This window comes from Monosiga brevicollis, genomic scaffold, assembly GCF_000002865.3.
Source record: "Monosiga brevicollis MX1 MONBRscaffold_46 genomic scaffold, whole genome shotgun sequence".
Taxonomy (NCBI): Eukaryota; class Choanoflagellata; order Craspedida; family Salpingoecidae; genus Monosiga; species Monosiga brevicollis.
Window position 1 is genome coordinate 55696 of NW_001865083.1, and position 24158 is coordinate 79853.

Here is a 24158-nt window from a genome sequence, read left to right on the forward strand (position 1 = left end):
CCACACACACACACGCGCGCGCACTTTCCCTCTTTATCTGCACAGAGTCAAAAAAAAAAGCACATTATCAGCATTGTGACATTAAATTTTTTTTCATACATCCGATAAAATCTCTCTCTCAAACCGACCAAACCAATTCATCTCTCTTCTCTCTCCCTCTGTCTCTGTCTCTGTCTTGGTCTCTGTCTCTGTCTCTGTCTCTCTCTCTGTCTCTCTCTCTGTCTCTCTCTCTGTCTCTCTCTCTGTCTCTCTCTCTGTCTCTCTCTCTGTCTCTCTCTCTGTCTCTCTCGCTCTCTCTCTTTCTCTCTCTCTGTCTCTCACCAAATCAATTCATCTCTCTCTCTCTCTCTCTCCCTCTCTGTCTCTCTCTCTGTCTCTCTCTCTGTCTCTCTCTCGCTCTCTCTCTTTCTCTCTCTCTTTCTCTCTCTCTGTCTCTCACCAAATCAATTCATCTCTCTCTCTCTCTTCTCTCTCTCTTCTCTCTCCCTCTCTCTCTTCTCTTTCTCTCTCTCTGTCTCTGTCTCTCTCTCTCTCTCTCTCTCTCTCTTCTCTCTCTTTTCAATCTCTCTCTCTCTGAATGAGCATCCCATACGATACACACACTTTATCCAGGGTACGTATTGAGAGCCCCATGATGTGCGTACAGCGAGAGGACGTCCCGCTTTCTGCCCCGTGTCCTCTTGTGTGTGTGTGTGTGTGTGTGTGTGTGTGTGTGTGTGTGTGTCCTGGCGGACGGGCGGGCGTTCCTGGGGCTTGGCTCGCTTGTGTCTGCGCTCGCTTGTTGGCCCCTTCTTCTGTTTCTGCGTGCGTGTCCTCTTGTCTCTCTGCGCTCTGTCGCACCGCTGAGGACTGACGCTGACCTTGCACCGTGTCTGTGCGATCTTCGCGCGTCCTCTGTGATCTTGCTCTTTGCGATCGATCACCGCCTGCGCTCGTTCGCCCCCTGTGCCCGACCTCTGTGCTCGTGCTTTGTGATCATACTGCGTGTTGGTTCTTCCTCTTTGCCCGTCGTCCTTTTTTGTGGCTCGTGCGGTCTCGGATCTGATCCTCAGATCTAAACGTTGGTGTTGAGATCTGATCATTGGTCCGTGCGTGGCCCATTCTCCCCGGGTGCTGCTGCCACCGCCGACTCTTTCTCCCCCGACCGCGTCGACAAAGCCTTTATCGACGCCATCGTCGTCTTTGTCTTTTTCGTTTTTTTTTTTTTTTTCGGCAATCTCGCTTGTCTCTCATCCTCTGCTCCTCCGACCCTTTACCGTCCACCTGTTGCTGGCAAAGGCGTCCTCGCCTTGTTCACATCAGTCCATAGACGCCATACTAGCTGGTTCACCAGACCAGCACCCTTGCTTTGTTCGTCCCGCTCCTTGTCCGGCCCCGGGGGGCTCGACCCTTTTCCTTTTCCGGAGCTCGACCCTTTTCCGGAGCTCGATCGACGGCGAGAGGACATCAGCCAAAGTGCCTCAGACGACAGGATGCGGCTCAAACACCAAGCCAATGCCCATGCATGGATGTTGCTGGCAATCATGGCGATTGCGAGTCGGGGTAAGCTGAAAAAAAAATCTTGGCACACGCCGCGAACTCATGAAAAAAAAAAAAAGAGAGAGAGAGACAGAACCATCACGACTGATCCACCTCCGATGCCGATGGCACCTCATAGATGTGGCAGCCGATGTTCTTACAGTGTCCGTAGGATCTGGCAGCTTTGATGACCTTGGTGAGCTTTTCTTGATGGGATGCTAGTGCCGCAATCGCCTACCCTGCTTACGACATTTGACCGTACGTTGTAGATCCCGTTGCTTGGGAAAGCGACATTTATCTGCAATTTGTCTTTGGCAACCGCGTCCACACTACAAGCACAATTGAAGACGACAACTGTGCGCCCCTTTGCCTTCACCCGCCTTTGCCCTCACCACACCATACGGACCGTGTTACTTCAGCTGATCCCACGCAACCTCGTCCCTTTCCTCCATTATTGCTCCCCTTTCGTTGCTCCCTTGCTCGGCCTTTAGACCCCGACTGGAATGGACAGACGATTACCATTTCTTTGGTTTCTAGAACCGTCAGTGGCTCGCCGTGTGCTCATCCCCTTCGGCCTTGGACATTGATTTATCTTGCTCATGCCGTATTCCGGGCCATGCCCTTGCCCGCACGGGTGACGCTTTGCATTGACCTGCTAGTCATCGATAACTGTCCGCGCTTACGACGCTGACGTCGGTTCACTCGACGAATCAGTTAGTCTATCAATGCCAAACTCTTTCCTTCCCACCCCATGTTTGATTCCTGATTCGACCTGACAAGCGCACTTGCCTTCCCCCCTTCATCAGGCAGGCTCGACAACCATGAGCAGCATCCATGTGTATCGGCAACGCCGTACACTGAGATTCTCTCGCGGTTCAGTCTCAGTCACTCTCACATACAACCCTTGTGAGTACCCATCGCCAAGCATCTTGACCGGCTTGAAGGGCTCATGACGTTTGTCCTTCACCCATTCTACACAATCGAGCGCAGATAATGTTTGTTACGCAGGCACCGACAACTGCGGAAGCAACACGGCCTGCGTGTTCACAGGCCATAGGGCCTACGTCTGCCAATGTAACGCGGGCTACTATCACCCCTATAGCGGGAGCAGGAACGGCATCTCATGCACCCCTTGGCAACAATGCAATGGCACTGAATACGAGCACAACGAACCAAACGCCGTGACAGATCGAGAGTGTCGAACCTGCGTGACTACCTCATATGGAGCCGATCCGACACGCGGGGATCAAGTAGTTGCCGTTGACAACTGCGGCGGCCTTCGCTTCGAAGCCACTGCAGGCGTCCACATGAACGGGGTCAACGTCCTTGACCGCTTGAACGTGCTCGAGGATCTCGTCAAACTTCATCCCGGATTTGTCGTGCCTGAACCCGAGACACTTGTGGCCAATACCGATGCACCATCCATTGCTGTGGACAACAACGGCACCCTCCACATCAACGCCTCAGGTCGCATCCTGATCAACGGCGCTGATCTCGCCGAGCGCTTTACCCTGCTTGAAGCGTTGGCTCAGCTCCACCCCGATCTGCCACCGCCTCCACCCAACGAGCATCAGAGCAATGTCACCGAGCCCTCCATCTCCATCGGCGACAACAACTACCTGCTCATCGACGCCACCAATGGCATTCTGATTAATGGCGTCGATGCCTTGGAGCGGCTGCAAGTTGTAAAATCGCTGGTGCAGCTCCACCTCGAATCACTGGTGCCGCAGTTTGAGAGGCGTGCCATTTCCACCACCGCCGACGGAGCATCTGTGGTGCTTGCAGTCGACCTGGACAACGACGGCAACGTGGATGTCCTCGGTGCCAGCATAGAGGACAGCACCATTGCGTGGTTCCGCAACAGTGGAAACGGCTCTTCTTTCCAGCGAAACGTCATTACGGCCTCTGCAGTCGATATCGCGTCAGTGCATGCGGCAGACCTGGACGGCGATGGCGACAGCGACGTCCTCAGCGCCAGCTTTATCGATGACAGAATTACGTGGTACCGCAATAACGGAAACGGGACATTTGATGATCATGTTACCATTACCAACGCGGCTACTGAAGCGCGCTCAGTGTACGCAGCGGATCTGGACAATGACGGCGACCTCGATGTCCTGAGCGCCGCCTATGGTATCGACACCATTGCGTGGTATCGCAATGATGGCACCTTTTCCGGCCCAATTGTCATCACCAACGCTGCCAACGGCGCGTTCTGCGTACATGCAGCTGACCTTGATAACGACGGAGATATGGATGTCCTCAGTGCTAACTCAGTTGGCAATACGATCACCTGGTACCGCAACGACGGCACGGGCGTGTTTCCGCAGACACTGTTCGTTGCTTCCTCTGTCGATAGCCCGCGATCCGTCTATGCAGCAGATCTCAATCAGGATGGCTTCTTGGATGTCATCAGTGCCAACAGTGGCGACAATAGTATCGCATGGTACCAAAACCAGGGTGGCACTGGGTTTTCAGCGCCACATGTCATCACTACGACTGCCTCCTATGCCTTGGCAGTCTACGCAGCGGATCTGGATCAAGATGGGGACATGGACGTTCTCAGCGCTAGCGTAGTTGATAACAAAATTGCTTGGTATCGCAACAATGGCCAAGGCTCCTTTTCCAGCCCTTTTGTCATCTCGACCTCCGCCCTTTACGCGTATTCAGTCTACGCTGCAGACCTGGACCACGACGGTGATTTGGACGTACTCAGTGCCAGCAATTCCGACAACACGATTGCGTGGTACGCCTCCAATAGCCAACAGAACGACAGACTCCGAGACAGTATCCGGACGTGACCGATCATGATATTTTTAATTGACATGTGACTAGTGCAGCTTTGATCCAATGTGCAGTCGCGAGGCGGCGGAGTTTGCAGGCGAATTAGTAATAAAAAAAGGTCGGCCATTTCTGTACAAACTTTTTAAAGAAGAAGAATTGACATTTTTACCACTTTTGAACCTTGACAAGTCATGTACATTACTGACCTCGACCGCCAGATGAAGAAAGTCGTGCCACAGCTGGCACGGACGACTCGACTACCCCAGTCAAATTTGAAGTCGGCTTGACGATGAGGAGAAGGAGACACGAGTGAGCTGTATAGCTTTGCAAGTTCGTGCCAACACAGATATCGCACAAACCGACTTGCAAATGCTCCCAAGCACCTTGGCAACCAGACACGCATCTACTGCATCCCATTGCCACAATACCCTACCCAAGCCCAACCGGTATCGATCGATCAGCTCGCGCAGTGCCACAGCCGCCACTACCCGAGACACACGATTGTCATCAGTTGATGTCATGGTGGATAGAGACGAGGTGGCTCCCCACGCTATTTCGGTGATTGTTGGACTGTTTTGCTTGAAGCGTTTGGCAAACCCCGCCCTGCCCGTTTGACTTTATTTTCGGTTTGCATAGCATTGACAAACCACAAGCGTCACCCATTTCAATTCGTAGGTGTGACTTGAGCGGCCAGGCAGTCACAAAACATTTGTAGGTCTTGAAGATTGAACAATTGCGGATCCACGCGCGAGCCGATGCTATAGAGAACAGCAGCAACGCACCGGCGTCTCATCTGCTCCGCATGAATCAAGCCTTGAACTGCCGCCACATTGAAATCCGATGAGAGCAAGACAATGCGGACAATCACATGTGAATCAAATTTGCACCTTGGGAATTCAAAGTTTGGGAGCAAGGGGTACGGCTTGCGCCCAATAGTTCTTCAATTAGCTACAAAGTGAAACAGGTTCATCGGTGAGCAAGCTTGCCTCTGCAATGAATACCACGAATAAAAAAAGAAGGCCCACCTCCCGCTCGATGGGGTCTCCGCGAATGAGCAAATCCAAGGGTCGTGCACCCGTCTGCCACAAGAGGCCATCAGGTGTCAATTGCGGGTGCAGCAGAATAGCGTAAAAAAAAAAGGCATCGTGGTTGAAGGCTTACAAGATCTCTCGCATCCGGGTCGGCACCGTGCCGCAAGAGTTGGCGGATAACCTTTCGGTTGACAGAGATGGGAGTGCAGACTGTATGGAGCGGCGTTTGGCCGTCCTATATGATGTGCTCAATGTTTGAGATCATGAGGAACAAGTTCTTGGCGGGAGGAAGATACAGCAGGAAACAAGACGGGGTGGAGGGAGCACCGACGAGGAGAGGACGCGAAACGGTGAAAGAACAGGGATAGGGGGAAAGAAGAAAAGAAGCAAGGGGCAGAACGAACGCGGACGGGGAGCAGGGTGTAGAGGACAAAAAGACGGCACAGAGGCGACGAACAGCGGGAACAGCAGCAGCCGCCAGAGGAAAAGGAAGGAAGAGGAAGGAAGAGGGAGATGCTGTACTGACGTCGGTCTTGGCGTCAGTATCAACACCGTGCTCCAACAGCATCTCCACCACCTCGACACGACCCTCACGGCAGGCCCAGTGCAGTGGTGTCCAGCCAAACTGTGGAATGATGCATCGGCATTAGGTACATCATCATCATCATCATCATCATCATCATCATCATCATCATCATCAGCATCAGCATCATCATCATCATCATGTGGTCCAGGTGCACCATCATAGGGGGTTTAAAGGGGAAGGAGGGTACTGTACTGTACTGACGTTGGTCTTGGCTTTAGCATCAGCACCGTGCTTCAACAGCATCTCCACCACCTCGACATGATCGTTAAAGCAAGCCCAGTGCAGTGCTGTATGGCCATCCTGTAGGAAGATGCACACAATGTACACAACATCCACATGTCAGTGACACATCCACTTTGTAGCCAGTATCACTTGACAGCATACCAAACAGCATACGTACCAAATTCTTGTATTGGGCGGCAGCTTGAATACGTTCATGGTCCCAACTGGTCAACAGCTGCACCGCCTTTTGTCGATTTGATACACACGCCCTGAACAGCTGCGCTCCATCATCACTCATGGTATCGGTATCTCTCTGTCTCTATTCTCCATCCGCTTCAAGGGACCTTTTGCTTCCCCTATCCACCAGGAATCTCATGAGCCCCCTCCAAGTACAACTCGTCTGACAATCCAAAGTTACGGATCTGCGTTCCCAAAACGGCAGCCGGTCAGTCACCCTTGTGCTTCCCCCCTGATGCGCCAAGCGACTGACCTCTGGCAAAAGCCCCGTTGATCAGCTTCAAAGGGGAGGGGGGGGGTGGTAGTTGAAGCAGCGCACGATCGGTGACCTTCACACCCACTGAAAAAAAAAAAAAAAAAAAGTGGCAGTGGATCTCTTTCAACCAAACCGACAAGGCCTCACCGCAAGGGAAGCTGCCGTACCACCAAAAATGCAAGCAGGATCAAGACCCCGCACGCAATAGCCCAACGCAACCAGCAGCCAGACCCCGATGCCGATCCCGCAACCCGCGACCCGATCCCGATCCCTCGATGCTAGCAGAAGCAGAAGCAGAAGCAGAAGCAGAGAAGCAGAAGAAAAGTGCAACACCCACACCAAAGGTTTTGACATAAGAAGAAAAAAAAGAAAAAAGAAGATTTTGTGAGTCAAATGTAAAATGTAAATCCGCCTTGGCTGTGTGCTCTTTTGAAACGTCATGTGTGTGTGTGTGTGTGGTGTGTGTGTGTGTGCGTGTGTGTGTGTGTGTGTGCGTGTGTGTGTGTGCGTGTGTGTGTGTGTGTGTGTGTGTGTGTGTGTGTGTGTGTGTGTGTGTGTGTGTGTGTGTGTGTGTGTGTGTGTGTGTGTGTGTGTGTGAGTTGGTGGGTGGGGTGATACCGCCTTGGCTCGACACATTCGCACTCGTTGCCCCTGTAGAAAAGGGCCAAGACAACAATAACAATAACAACAACAACTACAACTACAACTACAACTACAACTACAACTACAACTACAACTACAACTACAACTACAACTACAACTACATGTACAGCAACAACAACTACAACAACACCGGCGTTATGGGCTGCAGTGGCGCATCTCACCATGGATACCTTCTGCCGCCATCGATGCATCATAACTCAAGCAGCAAATGCGAGTTGTTGTCGCAGCAGGTTGACATCCATCACGAAATCGCGCGATCAAAAGTCAAGCGTAGAGCCCGTATTGCTCCAAGCTATGCTGCTCGACATGGGCAGTGCGTCTCGGTTGCTATCCAAACGAGCCTCTTTCAATTATGTTGCGGCTCTTTCACGACCAGCAGCCATACCGCAGCCGTATCGAGCCAAGACTTGCACAAGAACACGCTCCAAGTACACTCTAATACGGATGTCGAAAGACAAGCAGAGCTGGAAAGTGTTGGAGTAACAGCGCTGTCAGTGCCGTCACCTGATCCACTTGTGTTTGAGCTCTTGAGTGCTGTTGTTGCAGAATGGCCAGACACTCCTGTTTGGCATCCTCGTCAGCTTGACGGTCAGGTTGTAAGGCATCTAGAGCAGAAGTTTGCATGGCGTCGACAAACCAACATCAAGCGTCATCCATTTCAATTCGTAGCTGCAGCTTGAGCGGCCAGGCAGTCACAAAGCGTTTGCAGGTCATGGGTATTAACAATTGAGGATCCACGCGCCAGCCGACGCTATAGAGAACAGCAGCAGCACACCGCCAGCCTCCACCACACCGATGTGACCGTACGCGCAGGCCCAGTACAAACACCCTGGCGACTAGACACGCATCTACAATCGCCACGATGCCCTACCCAAACTCAACCGGTAGCGATCGCTCGCATAACAGGACCACCGCTCAACGCCCTCGTCACCAGCTCGCGCAGCGCCACAGCCATTTATCAAAACACCATTGTCATCAGTTGATGTCAATGACGAATAGAGAGACGAGGTGGCATCCCACGCTATTTCGGCGGTCTGCTTCAGGTGTTAAGCAAAGCCCGGCCTGCCCGTTTGGCTTCAATTTTGTTTGCACAGCGTCGACAAGCCAACATCAAGCGTCATCCATTTCAATTCGTAGCTGCAGCTTGAGCGGCGAGCGGTAGAGCGGCCAGGCAGTCACAAAGTGTTTGTAGGTCCTGGATATTGAACAATTGAGGATCTACGCGCCAGCCGATGCTATAGAGAACAGCAGCAGCGCACCGCCAGCGTCTCATCTGCTCCGCATGAATCAAGCCTTGAACTGCCGAAACATTGAAACCCAATGAGAACAAGACAATGCGAGCAATCACATGTCAAGCAGGTTCGCACCAGTGGGATTTGCAGTTTGATAGGAGCAAAGGGTACGGGTTGCGCCCAATAGTTCCTCAATCACCTATCAAGCAAAACAGGTCCATCGTTGAGCAAACTTTTGCCTCTGCAATCAATACCACGAGTTAAAAAAAAGGCCCACCTCCGGTTCGATGGGATCCCTGCGAAGAAGCAGATCCAAGGGTCGTGTACCCGTCTGCCACAGAAGGCCATCAGCTGTCAAGTGCGGGTGCAGCAAAACAGCGGCAAAGGTATGGACGGCATCGCGATAAAAGGCTTACAAGATCTCTCGCATCTGGGTCGGCACCGTGCCGCAAGAGCTGACGGATAACCTTTCGGCTGGCAGAGATGTTACTGCAAATTGCATGGAGCGGCGTTTGGCCGTCCTATATGATGTGATCAATGTTTGAGACCATGAGGAACGAGCTCCTCGCGGGAGGAAGATACAGCAGGAAACAAGACGGGGTGCAGGAGCACCGATAAAGAGGAGAAGAAGGAAGAGAGGGGTACTGCACTGACGTTGTCCTTGGCTTCAGTATCAACCCTGTGCTCCAACAGCATCTCCACCACCTTAACATGACATTTTTGGCAGGCCCAGTGCAGTGGTGTCCAGCCATCCTGCGGAATGATGCATCACAGGTGCAGCATAATGTGATACAGGTCTGTACCATCATAAGGGGGTGAGGGAGGTACTGTACTAACGTCTTCCTTGGCTTCAGTATCGGCACCGTGCTTCAACAGCACCTCCACCACCTTGACATAACCTCTATTGCAGGCCCAGTGCAGTGGTGTATAGCCATACTGTTGAAGCATTACGTGTGGGTACAGCATCATCATTGTCATAGGTGCACCAGCATAGAGAAGTAAAGGGGGGTATTGTACTGACGTTGGCCTTGGCTTTAGCATCTGCACCGTGCTGCAACAGCATCTCCACCACCTTTACATGACCGTTTTGGCAGGCTCTGTGCAGTGGTGCGTCGCTATACTGTGGGATCATGCATGCCCCCGTGTTACACCAAAACGACACCACATTCGGCGACGAATTTAAAGCGTTACCAATTTCACACAGAATAAGACGTACCAACGATTTGAATTTGGCAGCATCTTGAATACGTTGGTGGTCCCAACTGCTCACCAGCTGCAGCGCCTCTTGTGGATCTGACGACCAGCAGGCATTGTACAGCTGCACTCCAGCATCACTCATCTCTTTTGCCTCCTCTATTCACCACGAATCTCATGAGCCCCCTCCAAGTACAACTTGTCTGACACCCAAGATGTCGGACTTCCAAAACGGCAGCAGGTCAGTCACCCTTGAGCTTCCCCCCACCCCCGCCTAATGCGCCAAAGAGCTTAGCTCTGGCAAACAGCACCGGTGATCAGTTGCAAAGGGAGGGTGTAATTGGTTGAAGCAGCGCACGTCGTCGACCGGGAAATGAGATCGGTGACCTTCACACAAAAAAAAAAAACTGGCAGAGGTGCTCTTGAAACCAAAAGACTTGTCAGGGAAAAAGTTGTTGTATCACCAAAAAGCGAGCGGGATCAAGACCCCGCACGTAATAGCCCAACGCCTCCAGCAGCCAGACGTTGATGCCGATCCCGCGAATCGATGTCAAACAGCAGAAGATGCTAGCAGTTACAGAAAAAAAATGTAACCAACACCAAACCAAACAAGGCGGGCTCGACATGAGAGCAACGCGTCTCCTCCTGGCAGGCCGGGACTCATTTGACATCGGTGTGCTCTGCCATCTCGAGTGCGACGGAGCATTGGCGGTTTCGTGCTGGTGGTCTTGGGCAAGTATGAGCTTGGTACGCGGCTGCTCTTTCACGACCAATACAATTGAAAGAGGTTCGTTTGGATAGCAGCAGTGAGCGATCTCGCACACACACACACACACACACACACAGGACATGAAGGTCTGACTTAAATTGCTGACAATCGCCACCCACTCTTGTGTCTCCCAGTCTCCATTTTTATCGCCCCAGTCTCCGCGCAGACTCGGTACGTTGCCAGTGGAACAGGAAAAAAAAAAAAAAAAAAAAAAGAGAGAGAGAGATTTGAGGTTCAAGTCAGTGAAACGGCAGCGCCGCGGTGGCCGCCATCCCCTTGACTGTGGCCTTGAGCACCGGCCTGGTGGCCAGACAACTGCCCATCTTCATGTTTTCAAGTTTACAAAGGCTGCGCTTGACGCTCTTAACGGCCTGTTCCTTCTGTTCAATGGAGCTGCAAAGTGGCATCTCGTTGTGTGTGTGTGTGTGTGTGTGGCGTTGACGTGTATCGTGACGAATTACGGCAGCGCAAGGCCCCAGCATCCTGTATCTGTGCATCACTTGCAGCCTTGATGCTTCTCCTTGCCTGCCGTTTTTCTCGATGCATCCATGTCAAGTGCTTTCGTGTCCTCATGTCACTGTACCACTTTGCCTTGTGCTTGGCTGGTTATGTGACGTTGGTCTTTTTCTGTTTGTTTTGCGTGTGGCTGTCTTTCAAAGGGCAGTCGAGGTTCTCAGCACCATCTCCCCTGCGCCTTCAAATGCACTGGTCTTCCATGGGAAAGCATTCAACACTGCCGCACTTTCTTTTGCTCCCACTGCCATTTTTCCACTGTCAATACGGCTCACTGCACCTTTTTTTTTTTTTTCCCCCTCATCAGCATCCAAGGCCTCCATCTGCTCGAGTCACATCAACGCTCGACTTTTCGTTTTCCCTACTCTCTGCCGCAACGGTACGTCGAGTCAGATAAGCTGCCACGTTTCACGTCTATCTGCACGGGCTTTTGTCTCTTCTGGGAGCCCCGGTTTTTTTTTTCTGCTCACGACGGGTCTGTCTGCCTTTTTAGATGGCGACGGCGGAGAAGAAAAAGGCCTCGGCCAAGACGACACCAGAGGCCAAGGTGGCCGACAAGGAGGAGACCATGGATACAAGCGCCGACACCGTGGTGGACCACGCCAAGCTCGCCTTTGCAGGTTAGTGCCAAACTGGAAGCGTTTCTGATCCGCACTTTGCTCATCAAGGCCGTATGCACATTTCAGACATTGAGCGCAATGTTACGCTGCTCCGCGAGTCGGTCAAGCAACACGAGCCCCGCTACAGTTATCGTGCGCTTCGCAAACTCAACTCGCTGCGCAAGCGCCTCACCCCCGAAGTCTTGGCCAAGGCCCTCAATTCACTCTGGCCCGCCACCGATGATGCCGGTCAGCTTTGTTTTTCTTTCTTTTTTCTTTCTTTCTCCTTTTTTTCTTTTTCCTTGGTGCTTTGTCTTTCCAAGTTGGTGTTCAAGTTTCCAGCAGGACAAAGGCCGCTCACCCTTTGCGCATGCGCCTGGTGCCACCTTTGTGGATAGAATCTGGTGAGGACCGTGCCTTGCTGCTCAAGAAACTTGGTGTTGCGGCCGAGAGCTCCGCCATGGACACGGAGGAGGATGCTAGCCCCGCGACCAACAACACCAACGCAGACATTGGTCAAGTTGAAGTTCAGCTTTACCTCCACCTTCTCACGGTCATCCTCCTTCTCGACCAGCAGCGTCTTGATGAGGTTTGCTCGTGGGATTATTGGGTGGAGCCCGCTCCTACGCACACCCAAAAGCCTCACGTCAACTTTACTGCCGCCATAGGCCAACGAGGTATCCACGGCCCTGGTGACGCGCATTGATAGCCTCACACGGCGCAGTGCCCACGTTGTAAGTTGACAACGTCTTTGGCATGCGCATGACTTCCTGGGCCCGCGCTGTGTTGGAAAGTCATTCACTCCTCGTTGATGCTTCTAGCTTGGAGCACGGGCATTCTTCTTCCATGCCAGGATATGCGAGTGCCAGCCGCGGGTAGGCGCCCCATTCCCGCCCATTTTCAGCATTCTCATTATATATTGCGTCGCAAAAGCTCACGCGCGTTCGCTCGATTTTCTTGTGGTGTCAACAGCATGTTCCAGCGTGCGCTGCGCAAGGCCTCTTTGGCCAACAACGAGGACGGACAGGCGGTCATTATCAATGCACTCCTTCGCTCCTTGCTTCAGGATCGTCTGTATGATCAAGCCGACCTGTTGGTCTCGAAGACAGACTTTCCGGAGAGCGCTCAAAATGCCGAAGCCGCTCGCTACCAGTATTACCTTGGTGCGTGCGTGTCATGGCGAGCCATGATTTTGCACTTGCGGTGTTTGTTTGTTTGTTTTGCGTTGTGACAAAGTCTTTCGCGCTGCCACCTCTCACCTTACGCTTGTATGTGCGCTTTGATGGACCCAGGTCGCATCAAGGCGATCCAGCTTGATTACTCGGAGGCCTATCAGCATTTGATTGAGGCAACGCGCAAAGCACCATCGGGCGCCTCGGGCTTTTTGCAACACGTGCACAAAGTATTGGTGATTGTGCAGTTGCTCATGGGTGACATCCCCGAGCGCGAGCTGTTCCGTCGCCCGGCGCTGCGCAAGTCGCTCGAGCCTTACTACCAGTTGACGCATGGTGCGTCCTTGTGTCGTCTCGTCAAACGATTGATATCCTTGTTTGGTTGGCTGGTGAGGCGCGCGGGTGTGGGGACAATTTTGCTCACCTTTGGCGCACTTGCCTGTGAAACGTAGCTGTGCGTCGAGGTGACCTGCGCACCTTTAATCAGGTTGTGCAAGAGTTTGGGGCCAAGTTCAAGGCCGATGAGACTTTTACTCTGATCATGCGCCTGCGACACAGTGTCATCAAGACGGGTGTTCGCAAGCTCAGCCTGAGCTACTCGCGCCTTTCGCTCGCCGATGTTGCTGCCAAGCTGCACCTTGAATCGGCTGATGAAGCCGAGTACATTGTCGCCAAGGTAAGGGCTTTGGGTCGACATCTTTTTTGCTTTCATTTGCTTCAAGTCTCTCTTTTCATTTTTTTGTTGTCCTTTTTTTTTTTTTTTTTTTCCACTGTTGCAAAAATCATGATATCGTTGTGTGTGTAGGCCATTGGAGATGGCGTGATTGACGCACAGATCAACCATGCAGAGCAGTACATGACGTCGCAGGAGGTGGTTGACCTGTATGCAACGGGAGAGCCACAGGAGGCTTTCCATCAGCGCATCAACTTTTGTCTCAAGGTGCACCGTGACAGCGTCAAGGCGTTGCGTTTTGCGCCCAACGCATACCGCAAGCACCTGAACGATGCCGAGGTACGTCAGATGGATTTCGACCCAAAAGCTGAGCAGGGCAACGGCGAGTGGGCGGCAAGAGAGGGATGTGGCTATGGAGACTTTGGAACTGGGCTCATGGGCCGTGTTTCTTGCAGGAGCTCGAGCTGGAAGAAGACATTGATGTCAGTGAAGATGTCGAGGTGGATGAATAAGCCACTATGGGCAGTGGAGGCTCGTGCCCATGGCTCGCGGCGTGGCTCCCACATTTGACTGTTTGTCCCACTGTTGACAACCTGTTGTTCTTGTTCTTGTTCTTGTTTTTGTTCTTGTTCTTTGCCCGTTCTCTGTCATGCTGTCACCCCTGTCCATCCGAGCAAAAAGCTTCTTTGGCTCGCAATTGCAACCCCCTCACCCTATCCCTCCCAAGCCGTCCGCGCGCGTTTGGTTTGTCTGACAATTCAAACGCCTTTTTTTGAAGGGGGGTTTGTGGAGGACAAGGCTGAATTTCTTCCCCTCTATTTTCAATTTTTCTCTCTTTCTCTCTCTCTCTCTCTCTCTCTCTCTCTCTCTCTCTCTCTCTCTCTCTCTCTCTTTCTCTCTCTCTCTCTCTCTCTTATTTCTCTCTCTCTCTCTACGACAGCTTGATTGAGGAGGCGCGATGCTGGGGTCGTGAGTACATCGGGTGGCGTTGAGCTGGATTACGGCGTTGCTCTCTTGTCGGGGGGCTGCGGCTGGAGAGGTGATACAAAGATATAAGGGCCTCCTGTTTTTTTTAACAAACCCCTGCCGCGATGGGCCTTGAACGTACCGGAGCAGGAGGTGGCGCGTCGGCAACATGTCGGGGCAGGGGTGTTTGGAGGGCTCGTACGCTTTCCTCGCTGCGCCTTCCCTTGCCACTGCTGCTGGCGGTGCTGCTGGTACTGGTCAACGTGGCGCTTCGAGGCGCTGTTCAGGCTGATATCGTGCATGGATTGGCAGTGGTCCAGCCCCGTTTGGTACTTGAACAACAACAACAACAACTCGATCCGTTTCGAAACATGACCGCGCCACGGACCTGGCCCGCACTCCTGGTTCAATGGCTCGGCCCCTGGGCCGACTTTGCGCCGAGTTATCAAACCTCGCATCGGGTTTACCCCGCAAAGGCCGATTCCCGGGCGCTCGGCTCAGCGACACCCCTGCCCGTCTTTGAACTGCTGCAACGACCCGGCACGCTGACAGCCCTCGTGCAAGACGACGCCGGCGCCCTCGTCTATCGTTCAGACACTCAAGTTGCGCCCATCCCGCCAGACCTCAATACTTGGGACAAACTGTTTCAACACATTCAAACCCACCAACCCACCAGCTCTCTGGTCATTTTTCCCGAGCGCTTCTCTCACACGTTTGCCCTCGACCTTGACCCCTGGCTCTACGACGACTATTACCAAGCCCTGACCGACGCCTTCAACGTCCCTGTAACGCAACATGTCTACATTACCGGCCCCGCCGGTCGTGCCCTCAACCCGCACACCGATGGCGGTGATGTCTTTGTTCGCCAGATATCCGGGTCCAAACATTGGCAACTCTGCGTCCCCCGCCTCCAGGACCCCTCGGTTTGCCAACCCTCCGCCCCCTCCCCCACGGCTCACCCGTGCACCGATGGTGCCCGCGCTCGCTACGCCGAATGGAAACGCGACCAATTTGAGGGTTGCACCCCGTACACCATGGGCCAGCTTGCTGACATGGACTGCAGCAACATCACCCTGCACCCAGGAGATACCCTCTACCTCCCACGTGGCATCGTCCATCACGCCTGGACCGACTCTGGCATCACCAGCACCCATGTGACTTATCAACTTCAGAGCAAAGACGCCACTCTCTTCGACCGCCTTCGCAACCAATGTTACGCTCGTGCCAGCACCGGCACCCGCTGGTGTGACTCACTTGACAACCTCGTCGCCAACAACTTTCCCCATGCTACCAGCGACCTTCTTCGTCTCGCATCCACTCTTCACGAGGTCTGCACTCACGACTGCAACAGCACCGCCCCTCCTCAAACTCTGGTTGTTGTTGTTTTTTTTTAACATGTTGCTCTCTTCCACTTGTTTTCTCACTTGACCACACTCTCCTCGTTCGTCTCCTGCAGGATAAAATTGCAGCCATGTTATGGCAGCTGCGCTTCAACTACAAAGACTTGATGACTACTCTCGCTCGGCCACGTCGAGACATTACAAGCAAAGATCATCCTCCGCCCGGGTGAGACTTTTGTAATACGTTGTTGTAAACTGCTCCTCTCTCACGTCCATGCCCGTCTGTGCCATTGTGAAAATATTCACATCTTATTACGCCATACTTTTTTTATAGATGTAATAGCGCGAGCAGTTGTGATTTTAATTGCTGGAGCGGCTGTGACTTCTGTAGTGTTTGCTGCGACGACGGCTGCATAAGTTCATGTGACAGTACGTGGATCAGGAGTTGGCTATCGTACGACGTGCAAGGACTCCGTTGACCCTCATCGGAATATGTTGTGTTTGTTTGACTCGATTTGCTAAGCGGCATATTGTCCCGGCGTGGAATGTCCTGATGATGTCCCCGCTCGACAAGGCTCTTACTGCTACTCTTGTACGTGCACGCGCCTTACTGACTGTATTGAGCGTGTTCAAATTGTGTCTCATGCTGTGTTCGCTTGTCTGCGATTGCAGCCTGGGTCGAGTGTGATGAAGGCGAATACTACGTTTCCATCGACGACGATTGTGCCAATTGCCCTTCAGGTGGGTTGCGTTGCGCGTTCTGCCTACCTTTTTATACCTTCTGGTCACATCTTGTTTTCCTCTTTGTTCGTTTTTGCTCTTGGCATCTGAATCAGACTCATCGCGCACGATCTGATCTGTTGCTTCTCGTTTGTGTCTTCTTTTGTGTGTATGTGTATGTGTATGTGTATGTGTATGTGAATGTGTATGTGTATGTGTATGTGTATGTGTATGTGTATGTGTATGTGTATGTGTATGTGTATGTGTATGTGTATGTGTATGTGTATGTGTATGTGTATGTGTATGTGTATGTGTGTGTGTGTTTTTTCTAATGATTATTACCAGGCAAATACCAAACGGACAGAGATCATATCAAACGCACATGCATCGACAAGACTGCGGCGTGCGACGCTGGCAAGTATCTTGTTGTGACTTCATCGTCCAGTGACAATTACTGTGCCACATGTTCTGAAGGAAAGTACCAGGCCAGTGCCGGTTATGCTGGCACCAGCTGCTCAGACAAGCTTGCCACCTGCGGTCTGGGTCAATATTTATCGATCTCCAACTCGGTCACCCAAGACAACTCGTGTATCAACTGCCCGGTGCAAACATCTTACCAAGACCAAGCATCACATAGCGATACCAGTTGCAAGGCCAGAGTAGTGCTGACCTGTGGGCTGGGCCAGCGTCTGGTGTATGAAGATGCCACCATGGATAATAGATGCGTTTCGTGCACGAGTGGTACCTACCAAGATCAAGCTTCGCATGCTGATGTCACGTGCAAACCCCAACGCACCTCGTGCAATGCTGGTCGCCACTTGAAGCTCGCGGACAACACTGCCGACAACACGTGCACGCGCTGCCCGGCCGGTGAGTACCATTGCCGAGCTCTCTTCAATTTACCTTTGCTCTAAATCTGATCATCGGGTGTCTTTCGTCATGTTAGGAACCTACCAAAGCCTCAATGGCTTTACTGGCACGAGCTGCGCCGCAAAGACCGCTTCATGCCCTGTGAATCATTATGTCACAAATCCCGGTTCCACATCAAGCGACCGAGCCTGCGCTGCCTGCAGTGATGGCAAATATGTACTCTCCAATAACAACGTTGCCACGCAATGCTCAGGTATGATTGTCGAATCCTAATTGAACCCTGGTTTCCAAACTCTTACTTGGCTCATTTTTCACTGGACTGTGCTTGTTTTGTTGATTTTTCTTTCCCAAATGCAAATGCCTTAGACTGTGAGGCGGGTACGCAAGGCAATGGAGTGGGCCAAGGGTGCTCGGCGTGCCCAATCAACACCTACTCGGACCAACCCGGTAGCACGTCATGCACAGGTGAGTGCGTTTGATCGAATGCTTGCCACCGCACGCTGCCTGTTTACTTCAACCGCTCAACACTGTCACTCTCTGGATCCGGTCCTACGCAGCTTGTGATTCCAGCAAAGGCTACCATACGACTCAAAGCTCGTCCACGTCTTGTACCACTTGCCCCGCCGGTACGTGCGTCGACGCTGCGTCAATCCTTCATGAGTTTGTAGCATCAATGAAACAACCAATCGGCTGGGCTTCAACTATTCTTTTTTTTTCCTCCCTCGCTATCCCCTCCCCTGTGCGTCACCACGTGTAGGCCAATACTTGACGTTTGCGTACAGCGCCGACGGTGGTTGTGTGGCCTGTCCATCTGGCAAGTACCGCAATGATGAGGAGCTGGCAGACTGTTTGAATTGCGGGGCGGGCAGGTATAGTCGAAAACCTGGTCAGTCCACGTGCAAAACATGCCCTGCCGGCAAGTATTCAGACGATGGGGCCAACGAAGAGTGCCAGGCCTGCTCCGAGGGCAAGTACTCTGGCTCGCAAGCCAGCACCTGCCAGACTTGTCCGACCGGCACCTATCAACCCAACCAGAGCAGCAGCAACTGTCTTCCCTGCGCTGAGGGTCTGACTGTTCTCGCAGACGGACGTGATTGCCAAGGTGGCGTACTACACCCTGCTCACTCATGGCTTGGTTCGATCGAGACTTGTTTCCTCAAATTCTGCTTTGACTCATTTGAGACGTTTTGCATGTTGCAACGTGGCCTTTTTCACCCCTTGCGTAGATGTTACGCCGCCTGTTATCCAGGTTCCCCTTGGCCCCATCGTGACGGAGGTATTGAATGCAAGTTTTTCTTTGCCCGCCATTACGGCTGTTGACGGCTATGACGGTCCCGTAGCCACCTCCACCCTGGATAGCTTTGACATTGGTAGGGGCTTCGACGCGTGCCGTGCTATAGCGTCATCAACATCTTGCATCTGCCCCCTCACACGGAACTTTGGTATTTTTTTTTTTTTTTAAATCCCGCGCCTTCACTTGTTTATAGCACGCGCAGAAATTCAACGTCTGAACTACACTGCAGCTGATGAGGCTGGCAACGCTGCGTGGGCCGTTTTGATTGTCAATGTGCTGGCTGCGCAAAAGCCATCCATCGTACTGTATGGAGACGACCCCATGCAACAGGAAGCGGGTGAGCCGTTTGTCGACCCCTTGGCTACTGTGCACGACTCCCTGGATCCAAATATCGGGGTGCTCAGCGACGCATCGAGCCAAGTCGATACAGCCGTCCTGGGCACCTATACTGTGACCTACCAAGCTGCACGCGCTGACCATCAAGGCTTGTGGGCCGACCCTGTGACTCGAAATGTGATTGTTGAGGATACCAAGGCACCGGTGCGTCGACATGTGAATGATCGCTGCGCGCATTTGCTTCAGTTCCTCTCCCGTGCACTCGGCGGCCAACCACATGTTTACTCATTGACTGATCTCAAAATTCCAAAATTCTTGACACGAACCATGTAGGTACTGACGCTTCGAGGAGTGGCCCGGTTTATCGTGCAAGCCACCTTTGCCTACTTGGAGCCTGGCTTTAGCGCCCAAGATGCATTTGATGGCAACTTGACTGCCATGGTGAAGCAGTCCCTCGCGAGCGCCCAAGTGGACACACACGTTCCCAGTGGCACATCGTATGAAATTATGTATACTGTTTCTGATCGTGCCGGGAATGAGGCTTCGCTCGCTCGCACTGTGGTGGTGATGGACACGTATCCGCCAAATATCCACTTGAACGGCAGTCTGGTGTTAAATCTTGAAGCTGGCACCAGTTTTGTGGACCCTGGGTATTGGGCACATGACTTGCTTGACGGGAATCGCCCTGTGAGTGTCTCCGGCAGCTACCAATCCGTTCCTTCAGTTGCAGTGCCCGCCAACTATACCCTCACATATTCCAGCCGCGACGAGGCTGGTAACCTGGGCCAGTCGCACCGCACGATTCAGGTGGTTGATACCACCCCACCGGTGATTGAGACCATTGGTCAAGTACAAACGCTGGAGGCGGCCCCGCCTACGGGTGTTTATGAACTCCAACCCGGTTGGTTCGTGGTCACAGACAACTACGTTCAATTCGGACTCGGAGGGCGCTTGCAAAGTAATGTGTCAAGCTTGCCCTTGCGACCACCCGCCCTGCCCTACCCGGCCACAGTGCTGCTGACTGTAACTGATGACAACGACAACACCGGGCATGCACACCTTGCCGTGCGAATTGTGGACAGTCTCTCTCCGGTGCTCAACGTTACCGACACGATAGTTGAGGGTGGCAGCTCCTGGCACGATGACCAACCCTGGTCTGCTTTGGATCGCATGGACGGCGATGTGCGCCAGCGAGTCCGTCGCACTTCTCTGGCTCTGGTTCATCTTGGGGGTCAGCTGCTGCCTGATACGCCCAATTGCCCCAGCGAATGGACGCATTTTGCTTCGGCAGCATCCCGTGCTGCTCAGACGCAGCGCTGGAATGTTCTTCTCAACAATAGTTGGGATGCCGTTTACACACAAGCTCCCAATGGCAGCACCTTTGTGCTAGACTATGGCGTGACCGATGCCGCCGGCAATTCAGGCACAGCCCAACGTCGTGTGACCATTCGCGACACGCAGCCCCCAATCATTGATGCGCCTGCCAGCCCGGTGCTGCTGGAATACGGGACGATCATGCGCCAGTACTCAGATCCGGCCACGGCATGGGATGCCCTTGATGGTGACTTGACCGCTTTTCTATGCTACACGATTCGAGCTTTCGATTTTGGAGGCAGTATTTTGCAGCGCGTGCCAGCCAATGCCGTCGATGGGCAACTTCTTCCCGCGAGTCCACAAAATTGGAGCACGCTGGTGTCTGCGGCGCAAGTAGCTCAAGACGGGACCTTGTTTGCACAGCACGTAAACTGGAGCCGGGTTACGGCGGCAGACTACCCCGTCAACACACAGCTGCATGTGCAATATTCGGTTACAGATGGTGCAGCCTGGACCACTACGCATCAGCGCTGGCTCAAGGTGGTGGACACCACCCCACCTGTTATCAACGTGTACCCTGCGTCCAGCACGGTGCCATTTGGGACCCGATTACCCCTCACCTGGCACGAGGCCTTGGATAATCATGACGGCAATATTTCACGGTACACGGTGGTGGAAGGCCGCCAGACGCTCAGCGTGACCCAGGTGGGAAGACATTATGTCAATTACACTTGTCAAGATCAATTTGGCAATGTGGCCACCACCGTGCAAACGATCGTGGTGGACCCGTTTGAGCGGCCCTCGCTAGAGTACATCGTTCGTGTTACCTACAAAACTCCACCAGCGTCTGCGCCAACTGCCGCGGTACTCCAGGCGACGCTGCGAAGTAAGACCAAAGAGCCATTTGCTTTTGTCGTGGGTCGTGAGGCTGGTAACACAGCTGAACCGGACATGTTCAATGCACTGCCGGACGCGCGCGCGCTGGCGCAAGACCAGTCTGTAGCGCAGTCGCGGCGGCAACTGCTTGGCTCAGCGGAAGAAACATATTTTTACGTCTGCATTCGGGATCAGAGCTCGCTAGAGTGGATATCGGGCGAAGATTTTGCGCTGCGACTGCGTGATCAGTTGAGCAGCGATCCCAACGTGGTGGACGTGACGCCCTCGGAGGAACCGACTTCTACATCCTCCAGCAATGCGAGTGCCACCACTGTCATGGTTGGTGTCATTGTGCCGGTTGTCCTGTTGGTGCTCGTAGTTGCTGCTGTACTCTATCGACGCCATGGAGGGGGTCGAGCTGCCAGCGGCAAGCGAGATGCACAGCAAGTTGGCCAGGCGGTGGTGTCACTTGACGAAAGCAGCACAGGCATGATGGAAAACCCCGTGTACCGTCCCAGCATGTCCAGCAACTCTTACGAAGCCATGTATGGCGTGGGCAGCCGGGACGAGGCCAGCACGTATGGTGTAGTTGGCGCCTCAGCCATGACCATTTCAAACTCCTTGGATTCCAGGACCGATGGCACGTACGCAAATGCTCATGGTTTCCAGAGCGAATTTCCAGAGGCGTCCTTCAGTTTGAACACAACGGGCGGGGTGCAACTTGGTGACAGGTCGCGACAATTGCCCGAAAGTGATACCGATGGGGCCTTTATTTCCATGACTCAAGATACTTATGACATGCCTAACGCCAGTGAAACAGACGGGCCTGGCGACTATGACATGCCCAATGCTCAGGAGCTCGCGACGAGCGCTCTGCAACACATGTATGCAACACCATATGAGCCACCGACTCAAGCAATGTCAGCCGAGTATGCCTCACCCTACGAACCAGCTGGTTCTACACTTGCCGAGTATGCCTCACCGTACGAACAGCCTTCCAGCTCTACGCCGCCCGAGTACGCTGTGCCAGACCACGCGACGCCGAGCACACAGCTGTACAACGTCTTCCGCAGCGCTGGGAACAGTTCGCATGGCTCAGTTGGCTCCATCCCTCAAGCGACCCACTCAGAGAGCTATGAACAACCTGTGGTGCAGGCTCAAGAAGGCGACCGGTATGAGGAACCCGTCGTCCAAGCTCAAGAAGGCGACCGGTATGAGGAACCCGTCGTCCAACCTCAAGAAGGCAATCGATACGAGGAACCTGTCGTCCAAGCTCAGGAGGGTGATCGATATGAGGAACCGGTTGCAGGGGCCCGGGAGCATGGCGGTTATGAAGAGCCTACGCAGCAGGGTCCAATGACGAGCGGTCCAGTGTATGCACAGCCCGTGACCCCGGCTGCATTCGCTTTTGGCGACGAAGCGACTGCTGCCGAGGAGCACTTGTACGGTGTGGGAACGGGGCCGGCCGACACGGCACCGGTTGAGGAAGCTATGTATGGCACGACCGAAGTCAGTGTCCCGCTTGCTGTGCAAGTGCAGGCACATTCCACGTACGTGGAAAATTTGCCTCGTGAGAAGGTAGAGCGTATGCTGAAGGGTCGTACGCCCGGCTCCTTTTTCATGCGCCACAGCGCCAACAACGACAAGTACGTGGTCTCCGCCTTGGTCGCGGCAAAGCAAGCCACGCATTACGTGGTGGAACAGCAAGGTCAGACTTGGACGTTCAACAATGAACCCGTTCCAGGTGTAACGAGCCTGAGTGAGTTGCTGCACCGTCTGTCTGAGACTGATAACAGCCTGAGTAAGATTGTGCTGCGCTCAGCAGCGTGGCTTTCGCGAGATGTGCCACCTTCGATGCAAGCTCACCTAGCACTAGAACAGCAGCCATGGTTTCATGGCCAGCTCAGCCGCGACGCGACGGAAAACATGCTGCATACAGCCTCAAAGGATGGTGCATGGCTGCTGCGCGAGCGTCGTTCGGCATCATATGCCTTATCGCTGATTCGCGCGGGAACAGTGACACACCATCTGCTAGAGTTTGATCAACAAGGCTTTGTCACGGTGAATGGCACTCGGCTGCAGCCGCGACGGCGAACGATGGAGGCGGCCATGAGCCTGCTTCTGCTTCAACCACCTTTACTCAGCAACATTGTCCTTTCCCAACCCGTTGAAAAGTCCTAAGCCTGTGCTTGACCGTTCTCATCTCAAAAAAAAAAAAAAAAAAAAAAGGCTGGGTGTGGGGGCACGAAAAGGTGTCCTTAGGTCTCTCAAGCTGTCTGAAATGATTCATTTTACTCTCTCTCTCTCTCTCTCTCTCTTCTTTTAGGCGTTTTCTCTTGATTTTTTTGTATGACTTGTTGGTTTCTCGTATTTTCTGACCTTGGTGCCATCCCCCGACCCTAGGGTCGGGGGCTATTCGTGCCGGGCAAGTAAGCACGCCGGCTAGGCTCGTGGGCGTGCGATTCACACTATTCAATTCAAAAATGGTATCTGTACTACACCCGTGACACAGGTGGTGTTATTCTGGTAAAGCACCCTGCGCCGCTTTTCCACATCAAAAAAAGGAATGAAGACATGAGGGTTCGGAAAGTTTTTTTTAACAAGACAATTTTCCTGTTTTTCCCGATGGATGTATTTGCGGGATATTCTCGAAATTGTAGAGGAGTCCTCGTCGAGTGTTACACCAAGGAGGGAAGAGACTCGAGCCACAAGCACATGCCAGTGCAGGTAGTCGACGCTGCAATAGATGCAGTCAAAATAACGAGGCGGGGAGCTTGAATAAAAATTCTATTTTTTTCATCTATCATCATGTGAAACTGGAAGCACGGTTCTAATGGCAAGAAGAAAACATGCCAGGTGTGTATGGCCCAGGTCTACGATCAAGGCATGGCTGATGGCACTGTCCTGCCATCGGTTTATTACTAATGAATGTTCAATTTGGCTGTGCACACCCAAAAGCTTGGTGCATGGGACGTCGGGGGTAAAGTAAATGG

At 53.0% G+C, this 24158-nt stretch overlaps 6 protein-coding genes across 6 annotated transcripts in view; 5 read left to right on the top strand and 1 right to left on the bottom strand.

The window, feature by feature from the left end:
* The window catches only part of MONBRDRAFT_34687 (uncharacterized protein), a gene marked incomplete at both ends in the record, with an annotated part of 3351 nt that extends 2770 nt beyond the window's left edge, over window positions 1-581 (top strand). Inside the window, one exon of the mRNA XM_001750668.1 lies at window positions 46-581. Coding sequence (XP_001750720.1) covers window positions 46-581 — 536 coding nt within the window. The remainder of the gene's footprint in view (window positions 1-45) is intronic.
* A 2244-nt stretch (window positions 582-2825) lies between these two features.
* On the top strand, window positions 2826-4319 carry MONBRDRAFT_30227 (uncharacterized protein; the record flags this gene model as incomplete). Its single annotated transcript, XM_001750669.1, has 1 exon — window positions 2826-4319. The coding sequence occupies one exon, from the start codon at window positions 2826-2828 to the stop codon at window positions 4317-4319; it is 1494 nt and encodes a 497-aa protein (XP_001750721.1).
* Window positions 4320-4966: 647 nt separating this feature from the next.
* MONBRDRAFT_30228 (uncharacterized protein) lies at window positions 4967-6439 on the bottom strand (the record flags this gene model as incomplete). Its single annotated transcript, XM_001750695.1, has 8 exons — window positions 4967-5060; window positions 5085-5121; window positions 5190-5250; window positions 5328-5381; window positions 5464-5568; window positions 5860-5958; window positions 6121-6219; window positions 6320-6439. 8 exons carry the CDS (start codon window positions 6437-6439, stop codon window positions 4967-4969), a joined length of 669 nt encoding a protein of 222 aa, XP_001750747.1.
* A 634-nt stretch (window positions 6440-7073) lies between these two features.
* MONBRDRAFT_30229 (uncharacterized protein) lies at window positions 7074-7780 on the top strand (the record flags this gene model as incomplete). Its single annotated transcript, XM_001750670.1, has 3 exons — window positions 7074-7220; window positions 7297-7567; window positions 7677-7780. The coding sequence occupies 3 exons, from the start codon at window positions 7074-7076 to the stop codon at window positions 7778-7780; spliced, it is 522 nt and encodes a 173-aa protein (XP_001750722.1).
* A 3427-nt stretch (window positions 7781-11207) lies between these two features.
* On the top strand, window positions 11208-14394 carry MONBRDRAFT_34689 (uncharacterized protein; the record flags this gene model as incomplete). The annotated part of the gene is made up of 11 exons (XM_001750671.1): window positions 11208-11384; window positions 11499-11625; window positions 11692-11853; window positions 12003-12193; window positions 12273-12338; window positions 12426-12479; window positions 12577-12767; window positions 12897-13112; window positions 13229-13452; window positions 13582-13788; window positions 14131-14394. The coding sequence occupies exons 6-11, from the start codon at window positions 12451-12453 to the stop codon at window positions 14392-14394; spliced, it is 1131 nt and encodes a 376-aa protein (XP_001750723.1). The 5' UTR covers window positions 11208-11384; window positions 11499-11625; window positions 11692-11853; window positions 12003-12193; window positions 12273-12338; window positions 12426-12450.
* A 146-nt stretch (window positions 14395-14540) lies between these two features.
* On the top strand, window positions 14541-23346 carry MONBRDRAFT_12804 (uncharacterized protein; the record flags this gene model as incomplete). Its single annotated transcript, XM_001750672.1, has 10 exons — window positions 14541-15743; window positions 15872-15981; window positions 16147-16184; window positions 16428-16496; window positions 16821-17345; window positions 17903-17971; window positions 18103-18447; window positions 18572-18715; window positions 18833-19179; window positions 19309-23346. 10 exons carry the CDS (start codon window positions 14541-14543, stop codon window positions 23344-23346), a joined length of 6888 nt encoding a protein of 2295 aa, XP_001750724.1.
* Window positions 23347-24158: the final 812 nt, after the last annotated feature.